Source organism: Simochromis diagramma, unplaced genomic scaffold (genome assembly GCF_900408965.1).
Source record: "Simochromis diagramma unplaced genomic scaffold, fSimDia1.1 OVJJ01000567.1, whole genome shotgun sequence".
NCBI lineage: Eukaryota > Metazoa > Chordata > Actinopteri > Cichliformes > Cichlidae > Simochromis > Simochromis diagramma.
This window is the reverse complement of record NW_024386973.1, coordinates 1-27,500: the sequence shown is the minus strand read 5'-3', so window position 1 is coordinate 27,500 and position 27,500 is coordinate 1. Positions and strand designations below refer to the sequence as shown.

Sequence of the window (27,500 nt, the reverse complement as noted above, 5' to 3'; positions counted from 1 at the left end):
TGTGTGTGTGTGTGTGTGTGTGTGTGTGTCTGTGTGTGTGTGTGTCTGTGTGTGTGTGTGTGTGTGTGTGTGTGTGTGTCTGTGTGTGTGTGTGTGTCTGTGTGTGTGTGTGTGTGTGTGTGTGTGTCTGTGTGTGTGTGTGTGTCTGTGTGTGTGTGTGTCTGTGTGTGTGTGTGTGTGTGTGGTGCTGTGTGTGTGTGTGTCTATGTGTGTGTGTGTGTCTGTGTGTGTGTGTGTGTCTATGTGTGTGTGTGTGTGTGTGTGTGTGTGTGTGTGTGTGTGTGTGTGTCTGTGTGTGTGTGTCTGTGTGTGTCTGTGTGTGTGTGTGTGTGTGTCTGTGTGTGTGTGTGTGTGTGTGTCTGTGTGTGTGTGTGTGTGTGTGTGTGTGTGTGTGTGTGTGTGTGTGTGTGTGTGTGTGTGTGTGTGTGTGTGTGTGTGTCTGTGTGTGTGTGTGTGTGTGTGTGTGTGTCTGTGTGTGTGTGTCTGTGTGTGTCAGGCCGGTGCTGCTGCAGAGAATCTCTGACTGCTGTAATCTGAATACGACGTATCAGCGAAGCTTCCACAGCGTCAGAGACAAACTGAGAGAAAACCCTGAGAACAGACAGTTTGACTTCAGGTGATCAGTAACTGACTCTGAGTCAGAGCGTGTCAGCGGCGTCACGCTAACCTTTACACACGTGTGTGCGTGTTTTCAGTGAGAACTACATCTTCGGGAAGTTTGACTCTTTCTGCCGCCGTCTGGAGAAGATGGCCGACATGGCGTCCACGCTGGAGAGCCTGGCTGTTCTGCAGAGCATGAAGGTGGGTGATTGTCAGATTAGAAACAAGTGACTCCATCAGATATTCATCAATGCACAATAATAATGATAATAAGACTTTTATAATATAAAAATGGTCGAATTGAAGTCAGTGCAAAGCTACAGTGATGAATGGACATTTGTAATGATTCTGTATAAATGTATTTCCTCCTTTTATTGTTTATTAATGGTGTCAAAAGTCTATTTTCCAGTTCTTCCATTTCAGTGTGACAGAAATGAAACGATTCAAACTGAGCTCAGGTGTGTTTCAGGTGGAGGGCGTGGAGAAGATCTGCGTTCGCTACCAGACCATCGTCTCCACAACTGAGTCCAAGACCTGTGACGTCCTGGATCAGCGCAAACTGGAGGTGATTTCAAGAGGAAACAATAGAATCAGATAAACAGAATAACATACGATACAAAATAGAAAAAGACTATATCTGTCATTGATGACAATAATCATTGAACCAGTCTCAACAAGAGACACACACACCTGATTTCCTGTAACTGCAAAGGGGAGGAGCCACCCGAGCAGGTAGGAACAGGAAGAGAAACAGCTGAGCCTCCTTCAGAGCAGCAGGAGGACGGTGGAGCTGAGGCAGGTGAGTGTTAACACCACATTGTTGTAGTTTTGCTGTCAGAGTCTCTGAGTGTGTTTGTGTGACTGTAGAGGGAAGAAGAAGAGTCACAGTGAGCTCTGTAGCTGTGATTGGCTTAATAATCACCTTCAATGGACTGAACGCAGAGAACGAGCTGAGGAACCTGACAAACCTGTTTGTGTGTGCGTGTACCTGTTTAGTGAGTGCGAGGACAAAGAGTTGGTATGCTACTATACTTGTGGGGACCAATAGAGTCCCACAAAATGCCCGTTCCCACGAGTTTGAAGATATTTTTCAGGCTTTTTGGTGTCCTCACTAAAATCTGAAAACAAGTGTCTGTGTGTGTGTGTGTCATAAAGAGAGTCGAGTTCACGGTTACACACTTTCTATCTCAGGGGCTGTATCCCAATTCTATATATAAATATACGGACGACAGGCTCTTCCACGGCAATCTCTTGTCGTCTATAAGCAACGTTGAGGGAGCTCTATAGTATTCAATGGGAGGACCCTGCAGGTCGATAAGTGAAGCAGAGGGAGCCTGACCATGCGTCACACATTTGACGAGTTGGGAGTGAGAACGTGTTGGTTTCCATGTTTAGGACCGGTAACCCTAAAGACAGCACAAGATCCAGCGTATGAGCCTGTTTCTGGGTGTAGATCAGTCTCATGATGAACAGGCTCAAGAACGTCTCTGGGATCACTGCTGTTGTTTTAAAAGGGTTTATGTCATATTTATCTGAGAGATCTTTTACTGTTCGTATGAATCAAATGATGTCCGAATCAACAGTTCTGCTTTGTGGGGTACCTCAGGGATCCGTCTTGGGTCCAATTCTCTGTTTGATTTATGTATCCCACCTAGGCCAAATTATTAGGCGCTACAATATCTCCTATCATCTCTGTGCTGATGACATTCAGTTATACTGTTCTTTCAAAGAGTTTTATAAATGTTCTAGTTTAAGTAGAGTCAAGCTCCCCATTATTTATCTGACCTGCTGAAACCACATTCATCTTCCCGAGCTCTAAGGTCATCAGGTCAGAGTCTGCTAGTGGCCCCACGCACTCGATTTAAAGCTCGTAGTGATTCAGCCTTTCAGGCAGCGGCACCATGGTTGTGGAATTCTCTTCCACTGTTTTTATGCTCAGATTCTTAAAACAGCTGAAGACATTTTTATATAGACAAGCTTTCAAATCATTTGTTTTTTTATGTTGTATTTTATTGTGATATTGTTATACAGTGGGGCAAAAAAGTATTTAGTCAGCCACCGATTGTGCAAGTTCCCCCACCTAAAATGATGACAGAGGTCAGTAATTTGCACCAGAGGTACACTTCAACTGTGAGAGACAGAATGTGAAAAAAAAAATCCATGCATCCACATGGTAGGATTTGTAAAGAATTTATTTGTGAATCAGGGTGGAAAATAAGTATTTGGTCAATAACAAAATACAACTCAATACTTTGTAACATAACCTTTGTTGGCAATAACAGAGGTCAAACGTTTACTATAGGTCTTTACCAGGTTTGCACACACAGTAGCTGGTATTTTGGCCCATTCCTCCATGCAGATCTTCTCGAGAGCAGTGATGTTTTGGGGCTGTCGCTGAGCAACACGGACTTTCAACTCCCGCCACAGATTTTCTATGGGGTTGAGGTCTGGAGACTGGCTAGGCCACTCCAGGACTTTCAAATGCTTCTTTCGGAGCCACTCCTTTGTTGCCCGGGCGGTGTGTTTTGGATCATTGTCATGTTGGAAGACCCAGCCTAGTTTTATCTTCAAAGTTCTCACTGATGGAAGGAGGTTTTGGCTCAAAATCTCACGATACATGGCCCCATTCATTCTGTCCTTAACACGGATCAGTCGTCCTGTCCCCTTGGCAGAAAAACAGCCCCATAGCATGATGTTTCCACCCCCATGCTTCACAGTAGGTATGGTGTTCTTGGGATGCAACTCAGTATTCTTCTTCCTCCAAACACGACGAGTTGAGTTTATACCAAAAAGTTCTACTTTGGTTTCATCTGACCACATGACATTCTCCCAATCCTCTGCTGTATCATCCATGTGCTCTCTGGCAAACTTCAGACGGGCCTGGACATGCACTGGCTTCAGCAGCGGAACACGTCTGGCACTGCGGGATTTGATTCCCTGCCGTTGTAGTGTGTTACTGATGGTGACCTTTGTTACTTTGGTCCCAGCTCTCTGCAGGTCATTCACCAGGTCCCCCCGTGTGGTTCTGGGATCTTTGCTCACCGTTCTCATGATCATTTTGACCCCACGGAATGAGATCTTGCGTGGAGCCCCAGATCGAGGGAGATTATCAGTGGTCTTGTATGTCTTCCATTTTCTGATGATTGCTCCCACAGTTGATTTTTTCACACCAAGCTGCTTGCCTATTGTAGATTCACTCTTCCCAGTCTGGTGCAGGTCTACAATACTTTTCCTGGTGTCCTTCGAAAGCTCTTTGGTCTTGGCCATGGCGGAGTTTGGAGTCTGACTGTTTGAGGCTGTGGACAGGTGTCTTTTATACAGATGATGAGTTCAAACAGGTGCCATTCATACAGGTAACGAGTGGGGGACAGAAAAGCTTCTTACAGAAGACGTTACAGGTCTGTGAGAGCCAGAGATTTTCCTTGTTTGAGGTGACCAAATACTTATTTTCCACCCTAATTTACGAATAAATTCTTTACAAATCCTACCATGTGGATTCATGGATTTTTTTTTCACATTCTGTCTCTCACAGTTGAAGTGTACCTCTGGTGCAAATTACTGACCTCTGTCATCATTTTAAGTGGGGGAACTTGCACAATCGGTGGCTGACTAAATACTTTTTTGCCCCACTGTATGTTGTATTCTCATTCTTTGTATTGTGAAGCACTTTGTGATTTTTATTTTCATCTGTGAAAAGCAATATAAATACATTTTACTTATTTCCTTTCCTCTTCACACAGACCTCATGTCCACAGAAACCTTTAAATGTGGCCCACAGTCAAACTGAAAGTGTTTCTTTAAAAAGAGACGATGCAGTTGAACATAGTTCCAACATGGAGCATGAAACTGATCTGAGCACAGTTTGTAGCTGCTGCTAATGTTCTTGTTGGGCTTTTACATTCACAAACAAAATGACAACAGTTACATAAAACATGAAAGCTTGTGTTTGCATGAATGGATGAATGAGACATGTAAGGAGTGTAATGGTTGATGTTCATGAACACAAACGTTATCTCTGTGAATATTTTACAAACTGTTGATCTGAATTCAGATAATCAGCTCTGTGTGCAAAATCAACAGTCTCTATTATGTATCACTCTACTTCTATTATGATCCAATGGCTGCCTGGGCCATTGTTAAAGCTGGTGTTATTAGGATTAATGCCTGTTTATTTATTCTGTTTATTTATGATTGAATAGAACAAACTGTTTTATTGTCTGTGAAGGTTCTCAGTCACCCAGGTCACTGTAGTCTAAGGAGCTTGGAAAACAAACCTCTGGACTTCTTTGAGTTGCTTGAAGACGTTTCATCTCTCATCCAAGAAGCTTCTTCAAACTATTTTATTATGCTGTTATTCTAATGTGTTTCTGTTCAGCAGTGCTTTCAGTTTGGTTTCACGCCTTTGTTTACAATGACGATGATCAATACTGCTGGATCTAAGTGCTGCGTTTGACACTGTGGATCACTGCATTTTAATGGATAGGCTTGAACATTTTATTGGAATTACAGGAAATGTTTTACCATGGCTGAGATCTTACCTGCTTGGGAGGTCTCAGACTGTTAGTTTTAAAAATGATCTCTCTGAGACCTGTGCAGTGAGGCATGGGGTCCCTCAGGGCTTCGTACTTGGACCACTGCTGTTTTCTATGTACCTGCTGCCTCTTGGTGTTCTTTTACGTTCTTTTAATGTAACCTTTCATTGTTACGCTGATGACCTGCAGCTTTATGTTCCTTTAACCTTTGGAAATTGTGCTGAAGTCTCTAAACTAGAATCTTGTCTATCTGCAATTAAGGGCTGGTTATCGGATAATTTCTTGCTCCTAAATACTGATAAAACAGAGTTGATGGTCATTGGGCCACACAAAATTTCAGCACTTGTCCCAAAATTTCATCTTGAAAATTGATGACAGTGTCATAAATTGCAGGAACAAGGTAAAAAACTTGGGCGTGTGATTCGATATGGTGATCTCCTTCGAGTCTCATGTAAAAGAGATAAGAAAGACCGCATTTTATCATTTGAGGAACATCGACAGAATCAGACAAGTTTCGTCAAGCGACACTGCAGAGGTTCTTGTCCATGCATTTGTGTCTTCCCGGCTACCAAATAAAAGTTTTAGAGGTCTACAGATGGTGCAAAATGCAGCTGCTCACATTTTAACAAGAACTGGGAAATTTGAGCACATTACTCCTGTTCTGAGATCTCTTCACTGGCTACCTTGTCAGGTTCGAGCAGATTTTAAGGTCCTGCTGCTCACCTACAAGGCTTTAAACGGACTGGCACCTTCATACCTCTCCGACCTTTTACACCTTTATGTTCCACCCCGTGCTCTCCGATCTCAGGACTCTGACCTTCTAAAGGTTCCTAGAGCCAGAAAAAAGACAATTGGAGAGCTTTTTCTTTTCATGCCCCATTTCTGTGGAACAACCTCCCTCAAGTTATTCGGCAGGCTGCTCTGTGGAGGTTTTTAAAACCAAGTTGAAGTCACATTTGTTCACCCGATCTTACATGTCTTAATTCTGTGGCTTTTAGTTTTTACATTTTTATTGTTTTTAACTTGTATTGTGTCTTTTACCTGTATTACTATGTATCGCTCTTATTTTATTTTATCTCTTTAGTTGTACAGCACTTTGTTTGAAAGCGCTTTATAAATAAAGTTATTATTATTATTACAAGGTCCACATTTATGGGAACATCTGCTACAGATATGGGAGAATATTTAATTTCTATAGTAGACAGAAGCCACAGGTGTGTTCAGTCAAACGTTTAGAATAAACTTTGGTCTATAAATGTGTTTCATGATTTATTTTTAACTCCAACTGCTTATTTATACTATGCTTTCATTTCAGAGTGCAATGGAAATAAAAAGGATATGTTCAATAAAACTGTCACGATCCTGGGTCTGTGACTTAGTGTTTTCTGTTTTGTATTGTTAATCTTTGATTTCGTGATGTATCTTTGTTTATTCTTACGTTTTGGTTCTGTGTTTTATTGTACCTCTAAGTTCAGTCTATGTATTTCCTGCTTTGTTGTGAAGCTCCGTGTCTCATGTCAGTGTGTTTAGTTGGCGTTTCCTCTGTCTCGTCTTGTCAGTCACTCCCAGCTGTGTCCTCCTTCTGTGTCTCATTCCTTCGTTATCCCTCTGTGTATTTAAGCCTTGTGTTTGCCACTGTTAGTTGCTGGTTCGTCTGTGTATCTCCCTCCATTGGCTCAGGTTGTTGCTCCGTGTCTCAGTTTCTGGTTTGTTTCTATCAGTTTTCCCAGTTTAGGTTTTTGCTTAGTTTCCATGCTCACCCTCACCATTTCTGTTTGTATCACCATGTGATGAATAAACTCACTTGCATCTGAGCTGCCTGCATAAAGGGTCCTTTAATAATTTACACACAGCTCGCAAACCGTGACAAAAACTCTAGAAAAATTGGGTTGTTCTAAAACATTTGACGGGTAGTGTATATATTTAGTTTATATATTTTCTTTATTTATATAGTTTGTTTTATATTGTAGCAAAGTGTTACTTGGATACTTCTTTATGTGCAATTTTGTTGCATCTGAGCCTTAGAAATTTATTGGTGGTAGTGATGAACTGCTGTTAGAATCATGTTAAATTGTTAAAATCAGACAATTATCTCTCCAGCTGTTGTTACAGTCTTTGTGTTTATCGGATCCTTACAGGGTAAAAGATGACGACACCTAAAGAAATCCTTCTGGGGACTTTGGAGGATTTGGAACGTGAAGACGTTGAAAAATTCAAGTGGCATCTGAAGAACAATGGGTCTGTAGAAGGTTTACCAGCAATCCCAGGGAGTAAACTGGAAAATGCAGAGAGGACAAAAGTAGTGGATCTGATGTTTGAGACCTACTCTATCAACACTTTTGAAGTCACTAAGAATCTTTTGGGGAGGATAAACAGGAATGATCTGCTGGAGAATTTAAATAAAACCATCCCAGAACCCAAAGGTAAGTCAGGGAATGACTAAACAAAAAACGTTAGTTAACATTACACAGGTGCCATTACCATCCATATAAATAATAAATCCAAAACACTTGCCAACACTTTCAGGAGTGAGAGACTGCAGAAAGCCAACAGTTTGTGTTTTATGCATCTGCACAAATAACCTCCTGTGTACACATGAATATCTGCTCTTTGGGTTGGTTTGATTAAAATGGGACCAGCAGCAGGTTTTCTGCCCATTTTACAGATTTATGTTGTCCGATTGGTTTTAGAGCTGTTTCATCAACATAAATGAGGCGACACCAACAGTTTGGGACACGTCACAAATATGATCAAAGTGCTTTCAATTACATCTATTTACCAGTTGAAGGTAAAGTTAAAAAAAATGGCTGCCATTTCTTTCTGCTGTTTGGAGACCCAAACAAAAAAATGCCCAGAAAGTAAATGCTTTTTATTATGGTTGATAAACAGGACACTAAGGTGATTGGTCAAAGGTTGGAGGAAAGCCACAGTTCTCCTTATTTGACTGAAATCTCAGCTCACGTTTTTTCTTCTGCAGCTTTCTGGGAGATTCCACTTCAGCCTCCTGCAGGCAACGCTCCCATTACCATGCTTCCCTTAGGCAGCATCATTAGACATAGCATACATTTTCACTGCTATGTTGATGACACCTAGTTCTATCTGTCCATGAAGCCAGATAACACACACCAATGAGTTAAACTGCAGGAACGTCTTAAAGACATAAAGACCTGGATGGCCGCTAACTTTCTGCTTCTTAATTCAGATCAAACTGAGGTTATTGTACTCGGCCCTGAAAATCTTAGAAACATGGTATCTAACCAGATTCTTACCCTGGATGGCATTACCTTGGCCTCCAGTAACACTGTGAGGAACCTTGGAGTCATTTTTGACCAGGACATGTCCTTCAACGCACATATTAAACAAATATGTAAGACTGCTTTCTTCCATTTGTGCAACATCTCTAAAGTTAGAAATATCCTGTCTCAGAGTGATGCTGAAAAACTAGTTCATGCATTTATTACTTCCAGGCTGGACGACTGTAATTCATTATTATCAGGATGTCCAAAAAACTCCCTGAAAAGCCTTCAGCTAATCCAAAGTGCTGCAGCAAGAGTCCTGACAGGGACTAGAAAGAGAGAGCAGATTTCTCCTGTTTTGGCTTCCCTTCATTGGCTTCCTGTTAAATCCAGAATTCAAAATCCTGCTCCTCACATACAAGGTCTTAAATAATCAGGCCCCATCTTATCTTAATGACCTTATAGTACAATATCACCCTATTAGAGCACTTCGCTCTCACACTGCAGGCCTACTTGTTGTTCCTAGAGTATTTAAAAGTAGAATGTGAGGCAGAGAACTGACTGTGGTAAGCAGACAATCTGGAGAAGGTTCATTGTGAGTGCTGCTCATAAATACAGCCGGAGTAATTGGCAACAGGTGAGGAGAAGGGAGGAGTGAGGAGGGCTCCACCCAGGGGAGGAGAGCTGATGCTGTGGAAAGTTACTCAGACTCACCCGGATCATGACACCAAGAGTCCAGTGAACTGAACACATAACCACAGTAACCAGAATGCAGTTTTCTCATTTGTGTCATTTGCTGTATCTTCATGCAGAGATTCTCCCTGAGTGTCAGCTCAAACTCAAGTCAAACCTGAAGCAGAAGTTCCAGTGTGTGCTTGAGGGGATTTCTACAACAGCAAACCCGACCCTCCTGAATCAGATCTACACAGAGCTCTACATCACAGAGGGAGGGACTGCAGAGGTCAATGACGAACATGAGGTCAGACAGATTGAAACAGCATCCAGGAAACCAGACAGAACAGAAACAACCATCAGACAAGAAGACATCTTTAAACTCCCACCTGGAAGAGATAAACCAATCAGAACAGTGCTGACAATGGGAGTGGCTGGCATTGGGAAAACAGTCCTAACACAGAAGTTCACTCTGGACTGGGCTGAAGACAAAGCCAACCAGGACTTCCAGTTCATGTTTCCATTCACTTTCAGAGAGCTGAATGTGCTGAAAGAGGAAAAGTTCAGCTTGGTGGAACTTGTTCATCACTTCTTTACTGAAACCAAAGAAGCAGGAATCTGCAGCTTTGAAGACTTCCAGGTTGTGTTCATCTTTGATGGTCTGGATGAGTGTCGACCTCCTCTGGACTTCCACAAAACAACAATCCTGACTGACCCTAGAAAGTCCACCTCAGTGGATGTGCTGGTGATAAACCTCATCAGGGGGAAACTGCTTCCCTCTGCTCGCCTCTGGATAACCACACGACCTGCAGCAGCCAATAAGATCCTTCGTGACATTGTTGACATGGTGACAGAGGTCAGAGGGTTCACTGACCCACAGAAGGAGGAGTACTTCAGGAAGAGATTCAGAGATGAGGAGCAGGCCAGCAGCATCATCTCCCACATCAAGACATCACGAAGCCTCCACATCATGTGCCACATCCCAGTCTTCTGCTGCATCACTGCTACAGTTCTGGAGGATGAGCTGAAAACCAGTGACAGTGAAGATCTGCCTAAGACTCTCACAGAGCTCTACCTACGCCTTGTGCTATTTCACCTAAAAACAAAGGACATCAAGTATGATGGAGGAGCTGAGACAGATTCACGCTGGAATCCAGAGAACAAGAAGATGATTGAGTCTCTGGGAAAACTGGCTTTTGATCAGCTGCAGAAAGGAAACCTGATCTTCTATGAACCAGACCTGACAGAGTGTGGCATCGATATCAGAGCAGCCTCGGTGTACTCAGGAGTGTTCACACAGATCTTTAAAGCTGATAAGCGTAACATGTTCAACAACGTTGTTTACTGTTTTGTCCATCTGAGCATTCAGGAGTTCTTTGCTGCTCTTCATGTCTATCTGACCTTCATCAACTCTGGAGTCAGCCTGCTTAAGAAACAATCTCCGCTCTCTAAAATTTTCCAGAAAAGACTTACTGTAAATGACTTCTACCAGAGTGCTGTGGACAAAGCCTTGAAGAGTCCAAATGGACACCTGGACTTGTTCCTCCGCTTCCTCCTGGGTCTTTCACTGCAGACCAATCAGGATCTCCTATGCATGCTTACACAGACAGGAAGTAGCTCACAGACCAATCAGGAAACAGTCCAGTACATCAAGAAGAAGCTCGGTGGGAAACTGTCTGCAGAGAAAAGCATCAATCTGTTCCACTGTCTGAATGAACTGGATGATTGTTCTCTAGTGGAGGAGATTCAACAGTCCCTGAGATCAGGGCGTCTCTCCAAGGATGAACTGTCGCCTGCTCAGTGGTCGGCTCTGGTCTTCATCTTACTGTCATCAAATCTGGATGAGTTTGACCTGCAGAAATACTCTGCTTCAGAGAAGGCATTTTTGAAGCTGCTGCCAGTGGTCAAAGCATCCAAGAAAGTGCTGTAAGTGAATCTATGAACAAATATGTTTAATAATGCTAGATGAAGAAAAGAATATGTCTCCATTGTTATTCTTTCTCAGGTTGAGAGATTGTAAACTCTCAAAAAGAAGCTTTGAAGCTTTGTCTGAAATTCTCAGCTCCCCATCCAATCATCTGAGAGAGCTGGACCTGAGCTCGAACAAGCTGCAGGATTCAGGATTGGATTTGCTGTACGTTGGACTAAAGAGTCCTGACTGTAAACTTGAAACTCTCAGGTAAGGATACAGAATTTTTGACACTTTTTGACTCTTAAATCTGTAAGTTTATCTTGATGCGGACATTCAAAGTCGGCACAGTTTTCCTTGTAAGTTCCTGAGTATGTATATATATATATATATATATATATATATATATATATATATATATATATATATATATATATATATATATATATATATTTCTTTTTTTTTTTTTTTTTTTTACCTGTCCCGTTTGGCTCTTTTGCCATCAGAATTGTTGTCTAAAGGCAAACAAAGATGCCCAACGGATTTACTTTACCAAATTGACCATCCCAGCCTTGCCGTAATGGTCCATTTGATTCACCTTTTATTGTTTATTTTATTTTCACTTACTGAATACGGGACAGACTTGACTGGGGGAAAGAAGGGGAGAAAGAAAGAGGGAAAGAGAAACAGCTGAGAAGAGGGACTGGGGAGAAGGGCAAAAGACAAAAACCAACAGAATGAGCAGAGAAAAAAAAGAAGAAGAAAAAAAAGCATATATCAATTCACCTGGATCACAAGCTGAGAAAGAAAAAAGAAAACAAGCAGAAGAGAACAACAGTAATAGGATAAACAACATCACAATGATATATGGGAATATGACAGTAAATACTAAATATTAAACATATTGTGCAGCACGTAAGATCAACAGAACACAGTGTGCTTTGAGGTAGGAGCCAAAAAGGGTGTAGTTTGTGGGTGTGATCACCCGTGTGTACACCTGTGAGCATGGACGCGCTTGTTTTTTTTTTTTTTAAAGGTTCCTTCATGTAATGATCTGCTAGAGGGTGTGGGGGGGCCACAACCCCGTCCTCCAGGGCATGAAGCAGGTATGGAGGAGATCAAAACTCCAGACATCCAGAGGCCCCCAGAACACAAGAGACCAAGGAAGACCAACAGAGGGGCAGCCGCGCCACTGTCCCAGAAAGAGCTGAGGAGAGCCCCAGATGAGGGCTCACTCAGCAGCCGCGGAGCAGAAGCCAGGGGGAGTTGCAGTGACGCGCCTGTGAGCTCCGCCGGCAGCCAGCCGTGCCTGAGTGACCGAGCCCCAGGCCAAGAGGTCGGGGGCACCCCACCTCCGAAGTGGCCCGAGCGAGCCCCAGGCTCCAGGCCCCGATAAGCGGCCGCCAAGGAGTGAGCCGGTGTGTACCTGGACGCCCATCCCCGGACATAAAGAACCACCAACGCACCGATGTCTGAGGGAGTCCGCCACTGGCAGGGGAAGTGGTGGTAGGGGGAGATAGGCCTCCATACCTTGGAGGGCCTAAGATGTCCCCAGAGAGGTGGCGCCTGACACCCAACCTGACATATAGACACAGAAATACAGGCACACACATATACAAACATCCATTCCCACCCTCATGCTCTCATATGCACTTACTCCACACTCAACCAACGTGGAGACAGACATAAAGAGACGCTGTACACACGATCACACTCCCCAAGCATACTCTACAAACCGGGTCTAGGTACCCTTGCCCCTGGAGGGGGGAATTGCACCCAGACCCAGGTGGTGTTACCCTTTTCCCTGCGGTGGGGGGAGGCAGACCGCCCCGACTCCGCAGCAGCAGGGAGGCCCCACACTCCAGACCGCAGTCGGACGGCCAACTCCTCCTCCTAGCGCCCCCGCTCCAGCAGGTCGCAGAGAATGGGGGTGAGAGAAGACTCCAAACCTCCCTCCACCCGCTCATTGTAGTGTTGATGCATGTGTGTTCTAAGGTGCATTTAAAACCCAGGAGGGCATGGAGCTACCTGCCAGAGAGCAGCAGGTAAGCGCATGGTCAGCTCCCCATCCAATCATCTGAGAGAGCTGGACCTGAGCTTCAACAAGATGCAGGATTCAGGATTGGATTTTGCTGTGTGTTGGACTAAAGAGTCCTGACTGTAAACTTGAAACTCTCAGGTAAGGATACAGACATTTTGACACTTTTTGACTCTTAAATCTGTAAGTTTATCTTGATGCGGACGTTCAAAGTCAGCACAGTTTTCCTTTTAAGTTCCTGAGTTTATATTTTTGACTGTCAGGTTGTCTGGACAGATGTTTTTATTTAATTTTTTTACTTGTCCCTAAAGTCAGAACTAAACCCACATGTAGGTGACTTTCTGCTACTGGAGCAGCCTTCCTGAAGACAGCAGAGTGTTTTCATGCTTATAAAGCCAAACTCACCTTTCTGACCTGGCTTTCATTTATTATCTATTTTTATTTGTTTATTATATATTTATTTCTACTGTTCAACTACTGCTCACATCTTTTATCCTCCTTTTTAATTGTTCATTTCTTTTTACCCAGTGTTTCTATATTGCACTTTGTATTTGTCATCTATATTTATCATGCACTACTTTGCTCATTTATTGTTTGGTTTTAATGTTCTTACCTGGTCTCTGGTTTGTTTGTTTGTTTGTTTTGCTCAGTTCTGTTTTTCTGAGGTTTTTTAAGTTATTAAATTTGTAACTGTAGTGATTTGTGTGTGTGACACAGAGGCACTGCTAGGGATTTTTGACACAAGTTCTTGTAAAATCAGTCTGTGAAGGTTCTCAGACATCCAGGTGACCGTAGTCTAAGGAGCTTGGAAAGAAAAGCGTCTGGACTTCTTTAAGTTTCTTTGAAGATGTTTCACCTCTTATGAGAGAAGTGTCTTCAGTTCTAAGGGTCAAATGGTTGAGTGGGGCAGTCAGTGAAAGGGCAATGTTGACTCAGGGTTTGTATGTTTGGGGGCTTCAGAGGGAAAAGATGAATGCAGGTCTGGAGTTGGTGTGTGAGAGCAGGGAGTGAATTCAGCATCCTGACAACCTGGATGAAGCTGTCTCTCAGTCTCCTGGTTCTGGCCCAGAGGCTCTTCAGTCTCCTTCCTGATGGCAGCAGGTCCTGACAAGTATGTTGTCAGGACCTGGGGCTTTGCATGTGTTGATCCTGGCAAGGGATCTAAGCACACTGTTTGGGGATAGTGTCACCACCCGATCGTTGGGGTGGGTGGAGTCTTCTGTGCTGGGGTGTCGTTCTGTGTCTCAAAGCGAGAAAAAATTTTCACTTAGCTCTTACGGTAATGTGGTGGACCCGACAGCGGTCTGAGGAGTGGGCTTGTAGTCTGTGATGGTCTGTATTCCTTGCCACAGCCTCTGAGTGTCTCTGCTGTCACTGAAGCTTTGCAAAATCCTCCTGGAGCACTGCATTTCCACCTTTCTGATGCACGTGACAGGTTTGCCCTTGCCCTTGTTAGGCTCACCTCATCCCCAGCTCTCAAGGCTGCATTTCTCACCCTCAGGAGCCTGTAGACCTCACCTGTGAACCATGGTTTCTGATTGGCCCAGACAGTGGTCTCTATGACCTCATCGATGCCTTTTGAGATGTAGCCAATGACAGTTTCTGTATATTCCTGCAGGTCTGTGGTGTTGTCATGTGTGGCGGCCTGTTTAAGAATCTCCCAGTCTGTGGTGGAAAAGCAGTATTGCAGGTCCTTCTGGCCACACACGTACCTGCTTACGAACTGGTTTAGTGACTTTGACCAGGGGCCTGTATGCTGGCATTAGCATAACAGCGATGTGATCAGAGGCACCAAAGTGGGCGGGTGGGGGGCTTTGTAATCTCCTCTCTGGGTGGTGGGGCGACCGTGGCTCAGGGGGTTGGGAATCGCATCTGTAACCGGAAGGTCGCCGGTTTGATCCCTGGGCTCTCTGTCCTGGTCGTTGTGTCCTTGGGCAAGACACTTTACCCTACTTGCCTACTGGTGTTGGCCAGAGGGGCCGATGGCGCGATATGGCAGCCTCGCTTCTGTCAGTCTGCCCCAGGGCAGCTGTGGCTACAACTGTAGCTTGCCTCCACCAGTGTGTGAATGAGAGAGTGAATGAATAGTGGCATTGTAAAGCGCTTTGGGTGCCTTGAAAAGCGCTATATAAATCCAATCCATTATTATTATTATTATTATGAAAACATTGTCCAAAATGTTGTTTCCTTGTGTTGGAAATTCAATGTGTCTATGCAGTAGTAAACATAGGGGGTGTGCAAATTCATGGGCTGCATCCTCCTGAGGCGGCATTTGTAGACTGATTAAGTCACAGCGACATGATGAAGGCTGTCCAAATTCGTAGACTCCTCCGAATGCAGCCGACAAATGCGTCCTCCTTTTCCCCGAATTTGAAGGATGGGTCGGGTGTGTCCTTCGTGGCCCACCGTATCCCAGAATTCATAGCGTGGCCCAGCCAGTTCCAGTTTCCGGCAATGGCGACCGCTACTAAGTTTTTAGTATTACTCTTATTACTCTTTCTGGGTCACAAAATAAACTTTTAACATATTTTCAGGAGAGAATGTAGCTGTGTAAACCTCAAATATCTGCTCAGTTTATAAAGATATCACATATTTGCAAAAGTGCTCTGACGTTTTCTGCGACGTCTGTTACCCACCAGCTCGATAGCTAGCTGGGAACTCGAGTCACTAGAGCCGCCGAGAACAGCAAACTCCCGGCACATCATGTTCAGATCACTGCGGTCTTTCACTACTCAGGTTAAACGTAATATATAAGTGACTTAGATAACCTAAATATGTTATTGTTTGGCTTTTTTCAGTGTTTTATTTGTTCCTGAGTAAATCAGGTTGGCTGAGATTAAAGTTATTAGATCAGACAAAATAAACCTTTACAGTGGCTTGCAAAAGTATTCGGCGCACTTGAACTTTCCCACATTTTGTCACATTACAGCCACAAACATGAATCAATTTTATTGGAATTCCAGGTGAAAGACCAACTCAAAGTGGTGCACACGTGAGAAGTGGAACAAAAATCATACATGATTCCAAACATGTTTTACAAATAAATAACTGCAAAGTGGGGTGTCCGTAAATATTCAGCCCCCTTTGGTCTGAGTGCAGTCAGTTGCCCATAGATGTTGCCTGATGAGTGCTAATGACTAAATAGAGTGCACCTGTGTGTAATCTAATGTCAGTACAAATACAGCTGCTCTGTGACGGCCTCAGACGTTGTCTAAGAGAATATTGGGAGCAACAACACCATGAAGTCCAAAGAACACACCAGACAGGTCAGGGATAAAGTTATTGAGAAATTTAAAGCAGGCTTAGGCTACAAAAAGATTTCCCAAGCCTTGAACATCCCACAGAGCACTGTTCAAGCGATCATTCAGAAATGGAAGGAGTATGGCACAACTGTAAACCTACCAAGACAAGGCCGTCCACCTAAACTCACAGGCCTAACAAGCAGAGCGCTGATCAGAAATGCAGCCAAGAGGCCCATGGTGACTCTGGACGAGCTGCAGAGATCTACAGCTCAGGTGGGGGAATCTGTCCATAGGACAACTATTAGTCGTGCACTGCACAGAGTTGGCCTTTATGGAAGAGTGGCAAGAAGAAAGCCATTGGTAACAGAAAACCATAAGAAGTCCCGTTTGCAGTTTGCCACAAGCCATGTGGGGGACACAGCAAACGTGGAAGAAGGTGCTCTGGTCAGATGAGACCAAAATGGAACTTTTTGGCCAGAATGCAAAACGCTACGTGTGGCAGAAAATTAACACTGCACATCACTCTGAACACACCATCCCCACTGTCAAATATGGTGGTGGCGGCATCATGCTCTGGGGATGCTTCTCTTCAGCAGGGACAGGGAAGCTGGTCAGAGTTGATGGGAAGATGGATGGAGCCAAATACAGGACAATCTTGGAAGAAAAGCTCTTGGAGTCTGTAAAAGACGAGACTGGGGCGGAGGTTCACCTTCCAGCAGGACAACGACCCTAAACATAAAGCCAGGGCAACAATGGAATGGTTTAAAACAAAACATATCCATGTGTTAGAACGGCCCAGTCAAAGTCCAGATCTAAATCCAATCCAGAATCTGTGGCAAGATCTGAAAACTGCTGTTCACAAACGCTGTCCATCTAATCTGACTGAGCTGGAGCTGTTTTGCAAAGAAGAATGGGCAAAGATTTCAGTCTCTAGATGTGCAAAGCTGGTAGAGACAGACCCTAAAAGACTGGCAGCTGTAATTGCAGCAAAAGGTGGTTCTACAAAGTATTGACTGAGGGTGCTGAATAATTACGCACACCCCACTTTGTAGTTATTTATTTGTAAAAAATGTTTGGAATCATGTATGATTTTTGTTCCACTTCTCACATGTTCACCACTTTGTGTTGGTCTTTCACGTGGAATTCCAATGAAATTGGTTCATGTTTGTGGCTGTAATGTGAAAAAAAAATGCAAAAAAGTTCACAGCTGAATAAACGTCAAACAGAAAACTGATTAAGCAGAAGTGTGAGATGGTCGAGAGTTTACTCCAGTGTCCTGTTATATTTTAGATAGCAAGGAGCAGACAGCTGAGTTTATTAAACTCCGAGGCAGCGGTGATGCTAATCTGAAGGCTAGACCGTCCCATTTCATAGCAGTTTACTTCCGGCCTGCCCGACCTTCCGAGGACCCGGCCCACATAGACCACGAAGGCTGGGTCCTCAGGAGGATGCAGCCTATGAGTTTGGACATGACCATAGTAAAAGTTAATGGAGTGTGACCAATGACTGTAGAAAACATGGACCACAGCTCCCAAAAATGAAGCCAAAACGTTTCTATCGCCCCCTGGTGTCTGGGATATTTTTCCAAACATTCTTTCTTTTGTTATCAGTAGTTCTCACCACGTCCAAGGGGTCTCCTTTCCCATAAGTTTGATTCTAATTCCGACAGCGGTGATGCTAAAATGGGGTGAAACGTCATCATAGCAGCTTTGACTGGCAGCTGCAGTCACGGAGAAACTTGCGTATCTCTGTTCGGGAATAGCAGATAGAGCGTAGGCTCTGAGAGGACGGCCAGCGTTAACGCTATGAAGACACGACCGAGTGTTTTAACCTGACAGCCTGAGGTGTGTGGTGGTTTTTTTTTTTTTGGGTTTTTTTTTGTGATCAACATTTTATTGATTTAAAACGGGGTTGGGGGGGGGGGGGTACAGACATATACAGCACAACTGTAAACTGCAATAGCAAAGCAAACATTAGCAAACAAGTCATAGGGACAGCAAAGAAAAAACAGAAAAACACAAAGTTAAAACCAATTATTGCCTCTTCCAGGAGATAACTCTGGATGAGAAGATTTTCCAAGCGTCAACAGTCGTGGGTCGAACTTTATTTAATTTTGCTGTGGTATGTTCAAAACCAATAACACCGATAAGACATCGTCTCCAGAATGATTCCATACAAATGTCAGGACTGAACCATTGCTTTGTAATAGTCTTCTTTGCAGATGTGAATCCAGCGAACAACATTTTGCATTGTATTTGTTTTAAGGAGATTTCAGAGGTATCATTAAGGAGACAAAGACCAGGATTGGGAACATAAAAAAAACTTCCAGTACCTCAGATGACACAGAGTTCACAAAGACCCAAAAATTGGATACCACAGGACAGTTGCAAAACATGTGCAAAAACATGCCAGGTGATGAATCATTGCAGATGTGACAGTGATACATAGCCTGTAGTTTCATCTGGAACCTCCTATAGGGTGTAATGTATGTTCTGTGTATGGTTTTGAAATGAATTAATTGATGCGCCAGGTTCTTAGAAGTCAAACTCAGATTAGACCACACTGTATCCCAGTCTATATTAACCTGTAGTTCTCCCAGTTCCCTGACCCAATTAGATTCAATGGGCAGGCACTTTATACCATGTTAGGCTAATTTGTTGTAGATTTTGGAAACAGAGGGTCTGCCAGAGTTAGGCAGGATCCAGTCCAACATGGGAAGCCTGAGGTGTTCTTCAGTAAACTGGAATACTCGACAGAAGGACCCAAGGCCCCGCTGCACTTTTTGGTAAGTTAAACGTGTTTGTAAGCTAATCCGTAACTACCATTCTTAGCTAGCTCCTGAGACCTAGCTAGCTAAAATGAGCACTCGGCTGTCAGGGTTCGTTTAGCTGTGCAGGTGAATGAATTTACCTTGACTGAAGAAATCAAGAGAAACGCTCCGGGCTGCTCAGTCACTAATTACCGTTACTGTACTTTTATTACAAGTATTATACTGTAAAGGCAACAGGCTGCACTCTGCTTCAGCTCCTGTGCAGAGCTGAATATTAAATATCTTATTAAACAGCAGCACGTTTTCAGTCTCCACATGTGTAAAGACAGTAACACCAACTTTAAAAACCTGGCACTTCAGTAACTCATTAATCCGTAAAAACTGATCAAATAGCAAAGCCCGATATTTACTGAAACCAACGACTTCCTCTTGGCAGCTTAAGTTAAAATGTTTGTTTAATTTTTCCACTGATTAATTTTTTTCAGCACTGACTGTATTTTTTTTTTTTTTTTACACTGAGTTTGTTGCAAATATTCAGGTTAAAAAAACTGTCTGAAATATTGTTAATGAGGTATGTTCACAAAGACACATGTGCAGAACTCTGTGCAGCTTCCATCCTTCAAGACAAATGGTTTGAAGCATTAATATTTCTTGTTTGATAGCAGTGCTGATAGCACCTCTGTATGTTGTGACCAGGATGCAGCAGCAGACTGAACCAGGACTGAAACCTGCTCCATCATCTCATCTTTGCAGATGTCCATTTACAAAGCTCCAACAACTCAAAGGTGAACATGATATTGGAACATCTCAAATTCAAATTCAAATTCAAATTTTATTTGTCACGTACACAGTCATACACAGTACGATATGTAGTGAAATGCTTGGACAACTGCTCGTGACCTAAGGAAAACAAAAAAGGAAAAGGCTATGAATAAGATAGGAAATAAATATGAAAAATTAAAAAGGGTAAATTTAACTAGGAAGGAATAAAATATAAATTAAGGTTAAAAATGAAATAACTGTACAACACAAATTAGAATGAAGGGAAAATTTAACTGGGAGAATAAGATAAAATATATAAATTTAAGTTGAAAATAAAATAACTGTACAACAAAATACACAATATAGAACTATATAAGAATGTATGAAGAAATATAAATAAATATATACACAATAACAGCAGCGTGATTTAAGTACATCTGTTAGTATATAAGGCTTATTTTTAAACAAACACCTCATATGTCAGCTGTCAGCAGAACTGTAGGACTGAAAGAATGTAAGAGAAGAGAAGAACACTCCCGAGTGTGTGAGGACAGAAGGATCAGCTTTATTTCAGAGATAAACTTCATATTTCAGTTTGTGATGATTGTGTTCTCGTTGTGATTACAGGAGCCGTCCTCAGATCCAGACCTCAGCACCACCCAGTGACAGCAGACAGATCATCCTATAGCGTCACTCTTTGTAGTAACTCCATAATTAGCTGATGAAAACAGTCCAAAGGTTAAAGTACCACATGTGCTGTCAGTGAAAGCTGCAGCTGTTTAAAGAAAAAGACAAAAGGATGAATCACCCATGTAACTATGTCACTGTGTATCAGCATCAACAGGACCTGAGTTTGGTGTTTCAGAGAGCTGTTGTCTACGTCTGTGTGCTGTCGTTGCTCAGTCTGACCGAACGATGGACAGACTCAAGTTTGACTGTGAAACAAACTGTGTTGTTAAACAGTTTCATGGTTCAAAAAGCAAAACAATCAAAAACACTTTTTTCATTCTTGTGATAAGTTTTGTATAGAAATGAGACCAAATTGATTGTGAGGTTAAATGTGATAGAAACAGCTCACACTGACATCCATCCTGATCAAACATGAGTGTCATGAAGCCTGTTTGCAGTTATTTGCACTGTTTTCCACTCTGCATGTTGTTTCTGTTCAGCTGTAAGTATAAAAGGCTCCACTCTACAACCTGTTTGTGTTGTTCAAAATAAACATTATTTTGTGCTGATGTTGCACTTCTTTTATTCACAACCAAAGACTTTTAAAATCTTCATAATTTTAAATAAAATAAATAAATAAATAAATAAAAGGCATTTAAATGACTTTTGAATATTACTTTAAATACTTAGATTGAAAGTTCTGATAAAAGTTTAAATACAAAGATCAGTATTGTCTAATGTTTTGGCTGCAGTGTGTTTTTGCAGACAGGTATAACAGAACAGAACAGCTTTAGTGTTTAGATTTTTAAACTTGAGTATGAACTTATAGAAAATGCAGCAAGATATTAAAAAAATGTTTGATTATAAAATCGACTATATTGGATTCATATCGATATCGGACATAAAAAGTGGCATCGTTCCATCTCTGCTTTGATTAGAGACACAGCTCTGTGTTTTCCAATTTGTCATCATTTTAAAAAGTTTACATTTCTTCAGTGTTGAACGGCAGAAATGAGACTTTCCTGTCAGAGGTCATTTTTGAAAAAATGAGGTGAATCAACCATGACAAACCATGAATCAACATGTGAACATGAGCTATTGCTGCTGAAGTGAAGCAAAGTTACAGAGGTTTGATTACAGACACAGCTGAGAGTTTGTAATCTGTCATCATTTTAAAAAGTTTCCATGGAACAGCAGAAATGAGGCTTTACTGTCAGAGGCCGACAGCACTGAACACAACAGCAGACTGGTGGCTAATAAACAGTGAATGATGCAGAAACAGATGTTTGAAGCTGTTCTTGGAGTACACTGAGAGAGAGAGAGCTGTGCAGGCAGGAACAGCCAAAGTCAGAGAGAATTCATGAGCATATTTATCAAATGTGAAGCAGTTTGGATCTTCTTTTGCTGCTGCTTCACTCAGTTTTGGTTGGAGACAGATGAAACCTGCAGCTTCAGGATCTGTGAGCTGTCCACTTTCAGCCCCGACAGCGTGTCTGTGTACGTGCCGTCGAGTGAACGATCCACACTCTGTGTTTCCATCTTTGTGTGTTTAGCTGCTCTCATTTACTGTTTTAGCTGTTTGCTGCTTGTTGAAATAGTTTGTGAGCTTTAAGCTGAGATTCTGGCAAAATACATTTATATTAAACATCGATTCAGGATTGAATGAATCAACATCGTTTTATTCAAATTAAAACCATTTAAATGGGAACATGAATTTTTTACAGCCACCTCTAATGCTGGGTAATGTCAGCTGGTCCATGTGCAGCTGGCTGTGAGGCTCAGGGAGCGTCTACAAAGTGCAACACTGAAAGAACATCATCCATAAATATTGAGTAATAACTGGACTCTCATACAGCGAGACTCAAATGCCTTTAAACATCAGCTTATCCTGTTGATCCAAGTCCAACACTGAGTTTGTAAAAACATGTTTGTCAATCATTTTGTTTGGTTTCTGAGGAAAATGATTCAATAACTTGCTGCTAATACACAACATTTCATCATATTTCCTCATAACCCTCTTTTGTCTGACCATTTGATCCCATTTGAATTTGCAATTAAGGATCCACAGAGTTTGGTGACATGAATAATGACAGTAGATGTTTGTGTGAAAGTGCTGGAAGCAAATGAGTGTGTGATGTTCTTTCAATGAAGCTGCTTCCTGTTGGCTTCACCCGTATGGAGTTTCCATTTTCTAAACTTCTACATTCTGAACCTTCTTCAGCTCTGAACAGATGATGAAACACTGAATGATTTCAAGCACTTTGTCTAATAAACTTACATCTTTCATTCTTTACACAGATTGTGGTACTGTGGTTTGTCAGGGATCAGCTGTGATTATCTGGCAGCAGCTCTGAAGTCCAACCCCTCCCATCTGAGAGAGCTGGACCTGAGTCACAACAACAAGCTGAAGGATCCAGGAGTGAAGCATCTGTGTGGTTTCCTGGAGAGTCCAGAATGTAAACTTGAAACTCTGAGGTCAGTCAGCATGTTTTAGTTGTGCTGAGATGAATCTGATGTGAAAGTTGTGCTGACACTAAACTGCAGACGTCAGGCTGATATTATACTGATCCACACTGAGGATCTTCATGGTAAAGTCTGTTTTCTTCTTCTCTGGTTTAGTCCATTGACTGTAGCAGAACAATGTTCACATTTCAAACTGATACTCAACGTATGGCCCGCGGCCCACATGTGACCTGCCCACCTTTCCTGATTCAGAGAGAGGGGACCCTGATTAACTGTGTAGCTTCTTCCTCACAGTTGTAAGGTTCAAAGGTCACGGCACACAGCAATCTGTGAAACAGTTTGGAGCAGGAATTATTGCACACTTACAAACTGACACTGCTGCATGGCATGCTGGGTAATGCTAGCTGCTCAGGTAGTATATGCTTTGATGTGAGCTCAAAGGCGGAGACATTCCCTGATGACATGACACTGAGTGTTGGTGAATATGAAGTTTCCTTGTGAAAGATTTCCAGCTTTGACTGTAACAGTGTGAAGGCAGTGATCATAGCAAAAACTGCATGAAGTATTTGGACTGACAGAAACATGTGGACAGCTTTTGTTCTGAGGATTTAGACAGAGTCTGCCTCTGTGTGTGCTCACTGTGTTTATTCCTTTAAAACCGGTCGGAGCGGGCACGCTCCGTTGTGCATAACTATTTTTAAATCTCTGTAGAACTGGAACCACATAAGCTAATGCAATAATTTTTTTTGCATATGGAACCGGAGGAGTTGTACTTTCATGTTATGCCATCAGCTTGTCCTCGGTCACGGTTTTCTTCCACTTATAGCTTTGCAAATATTGCATCAAAAGCACTTGAAGCAAAAAAAGCATAATATGCCAGAAACACGCTTTGCCGATCCGATCAGCTGTTTGCGGCGGAAAAAGGAAAATAATAATAACTAGAAAAATTTGCATTTCCTGCGAAGATGCTGTGTGGATGCCTTAACGCTGAAGATGTCTGCAGAAAAAAGCTGAAAAAGTTGAAAAAAAATGTTGCCCTGAGTAGGATTCGAACCTGGCCCTTCTGGTCGCAAGGCAGCTACTCATCTCACTGAGCCAAACTGATCCTCACAAAGAAGAGGTGGAGAGACTGATAATTGTGCTGAAATGAGCAGAAGCGGCTGAGAATTGTGCTGATAAGAGGTGAAAAGGCTGAAAACTTTGCAGAAAAGAGGTTAATCAGCAGAATTTCTGCTGAAAAGAGGTTTTTGCTGAAAGAGCTGGGATTTGTGTTGAAAATGGGTGAAGAAGCTAAAAATTGAAAAGAGTTAAAAAAGTTCAACTGTGAACTGAAAATATTGTTGCCACAAGCGGGATTTGAACCCGGGCCTCCCACTCTGAGTACGGCTGCTCATCTCACTGAGCTAAAACACAGCTCAACCCAGCATGCAAAATCAGTGACCACATTGATTTCAATGGTCAAAAGTCATAACACACATTAGCAGAAATAGCAGAATTTTTTAAAGTTTAAACATAGTATTTCTGCTAAAACTTTGTGTTTATACGAAATAATATTTTTTTCCTGCCAAATCATAGCATTTGTGCTGAAACACAGAAAATTCTGCCAAATCATAGTATTTGAGCCAAATCATACAATTTGTGCTAAAACATTATTTATGGTTTAGCAGAAACACTGGGACTTGGTAGAAATACTATGATTTACATGAAATACTTTGACTTAGCAGAAGTACTACAATCTAGCAAAAAAGTACTACAGCATAGCAGAAATTCTATCATTGAGCAGAATTACTAGGATTTAGAAGAAATACTAAGATTTGGCACAAATACTATGTTTTAGCACAAACACTGATGTGGCTCAAGAACCTTTATTGTGCAGTTATACTATGATTTGGAAGAAATACTATGCTTTGGCACAAATACTATGATTTGGAAGAAATATTATGTTTTGGCTCAAATACTATGATTTACCAGTAATACTATGTTTTGGTACAAATACTATAATTGAGTACAAGTACTATAAGATTACAAAAATACTATGATTTAGCAGAAACACTGTAATTTCGCTTAAATAGTATGAAATAGCAGTAATACTATGATTTGGCAGAAATACTACTTTTTAGCACAAATACTATTGTACAGAATGGTGTACGTCAGTTTAATGCTGGGTGGTGCTGCAATAGTAACTATCCTCGGTCAGAAGGAGAGGCTGACATCCAGGGATTAGATTACCACAGGTGGAGTTTATTGGCGGTCAGATGGATGGTACAGGGAGGCATGGCATACAGTAGGAGGATGTGGAGAGGTGATATGGTGTGGTTTCTATGATTAAGAACAGGGTATGCACTACAACATGCATACAGATTAAAGATTAAGAAAACTGGCAACAAATTCCTCCACTACAAATCAGTCTGATACCACTTCTTACAGGGTTCACGTTTACTAAGGCACTACCCAAAAGGCGCCACAAGAGGGCACTCCAACACAAGAGATGACCTATTTACACTGATGAACTTAGTAAACAGCCCCTACTTAGCTACTACATAACACAGTGATATTACATTATACAAATTCACACAAATACTATGATTTGGCAGAAATACTATGACTGAGTAGTAATACTTTAACATAACAGATTTCCTAAAAAAAACTATGAAATTGCAGTAATTCTATGACTTGGCAGAGATACTACGTTTTAGCACAAATACTATAACAACGCAGAAATACTATGACTTAGTAGTAATACTATAACATAACAGTTCAATGTTCTTGCACAAATACCACAATATGGCAGAAATACTATGTTTTAGCACAAATACTGTGATTTGGTATAAATACTATGATTTGGCACACATACTATATTCCGCAGATACACTATAACATAAACGATATTCTACAACTTAGTAGTAATACTATAACATAACAGAATTATTAATTGGGCACAAATACCACAATTTGGCAAAAATGCCATGATTCGGCACAAATACGATGACATGGCAAAAATACTATGATTGGGTACAAATACTATGATTTGGCAATAATACTGCATTTTAACACAACTACTGAGATTTGATTGAAATACTATGATTTAGAAGAAATACTATTACTCCATACAAATACGATGCTTTGGGACAAATACTATGTTTTGGTTCCAATACTATGATGTGCAACAAATACTATGATTGGGCACAAGTACTATGATTTAGTACAAATACTATGATTTGGCAGAAATACTATGCCTTAGTAGTAATACTATAAAATAACAGATATACTGTGATTTTGCAGAAATGCAATGTTTTTGCACATATACTATGATTTTGCTCAAATACTATGAAATTGCAGTAGTACTATGATTTTGAAGGAATACTATGATTTGGCAGAAATACTGTGATTTGGCAATAATACTGTGTTTTAACACAACTACTGAGATTTGATTGAAATACTATGATTTAGAAGAAATACTATGACTCCATACAAATACGATGCTTTGGGACAAATACTATGTTTTGGTTCCAATACTATGATGTGCAACAAATACTATGATTTGGCACAAGTACTATGATTTAGTACAAATACTATGATTTGGCAGCAATACTATGCCTTAGTAGTAATACTATAAAATAACAGATATACTGTGATTTTGCAGAAATGCAATGTTTTTGGTAGAGATGGACCGATCCGATATTACGTATCGGTATCGGTCCGATACTGACCTAAATTACTGGATCGGATATCGGAGAAAAATAAAAAATGTAATCCGATCCATTAAATATCACGAAAGCACCTCACAAAACTTGCAACACGCCGTAACTCACCTCAGAACGTTAGCACCTCGGAGCAGTATGCATCACATGATAGAGCGGCTGTGGCATGCGGGACCTGTCGGTGGTCTGGATAGCATTTGGAGCTTCGCTAGCAACCCGGCATTTCATCTCCGACAAAGTTATCCCGAGAGAAGTAAAGCAAGTGTGTAAGTCCATCTCTGAATGTTTGTAAAGCATTCCTGCGTTAAGCTTAACAAACGACTGCCTCTTCTTACTGCTACTTCAATCATGAAACTGCTTAACGATCAGCTGATCGGCTTTTCTGTCGCGAGTCCGTGTCTCTAGTTTGCTTTTGGCCCACTTTGCACCAGAAAGAGGAAACCCGCGGCTGAACAACAGCAGCACGTTTAAGCTTGATCAGCTGTTGTTAGAATGTATTTAATATTACTTTCTACTCAAGGATCTTTTTCTACGTAGCTGACGCTGGTAACTGTGCAGGGGCGGATCTAGCAAAGTTTAGCCAGGGGGGCCGATAGAGCATTAACAGGGAAAAAGGGGCACAAAGACATACTTTTCTTTCTTATTCTCATTTAAAATGTCTAGCTTTTAATAAATAATTATCTGACACCCAAAGTTTTAATTTGATGCAAAATGAATAGAAGTCCATTACTGTATATAGTAACTATTAAGTCTAATATATATATATATTATATAATATATATATATATATATATATATAGATATACCCTAGTAGCTATAGTACTTTTTCCTTTGGGAAGGTACCATCTGTGCAGTCTGCAATTCTGTCAAAGAAAGATGTTGAATCTATGTAATCGTTCGTGAAAA

At 41.6% G+C, this 27,500-nt stretch overlaps 1 protein-coding gene across 1 annotated transcript; it reads left to right on the top strand.

The window, feature by feature from the left end:
- The first annotated feature begins 7,278 nt into the window (after positions 1-7,278).
- On the top strand, positions 7,279-22,939 carry LOC120738297 (NACHT, LRR and PYD domains-containing protein 12-like). Its single transcript, XM_040039484.1, has 4 exons — positions 7,279-7,555; positions 10,681-10,966; positions 11,046-11,219; positions 22,729-22,939. The coding sequence occupies exons 1-4, from the start codon at positions 7,279-7,281 to the stop codon at positions 22,922-22,924; spliced, it is 933 nt and encodes a 310-aa protein (XP_039895418.1). The 3' UTR covers positions 22,925-22,939.
- Positions 22,940-27,500: the final 4,561 nt, after the last annotated feature.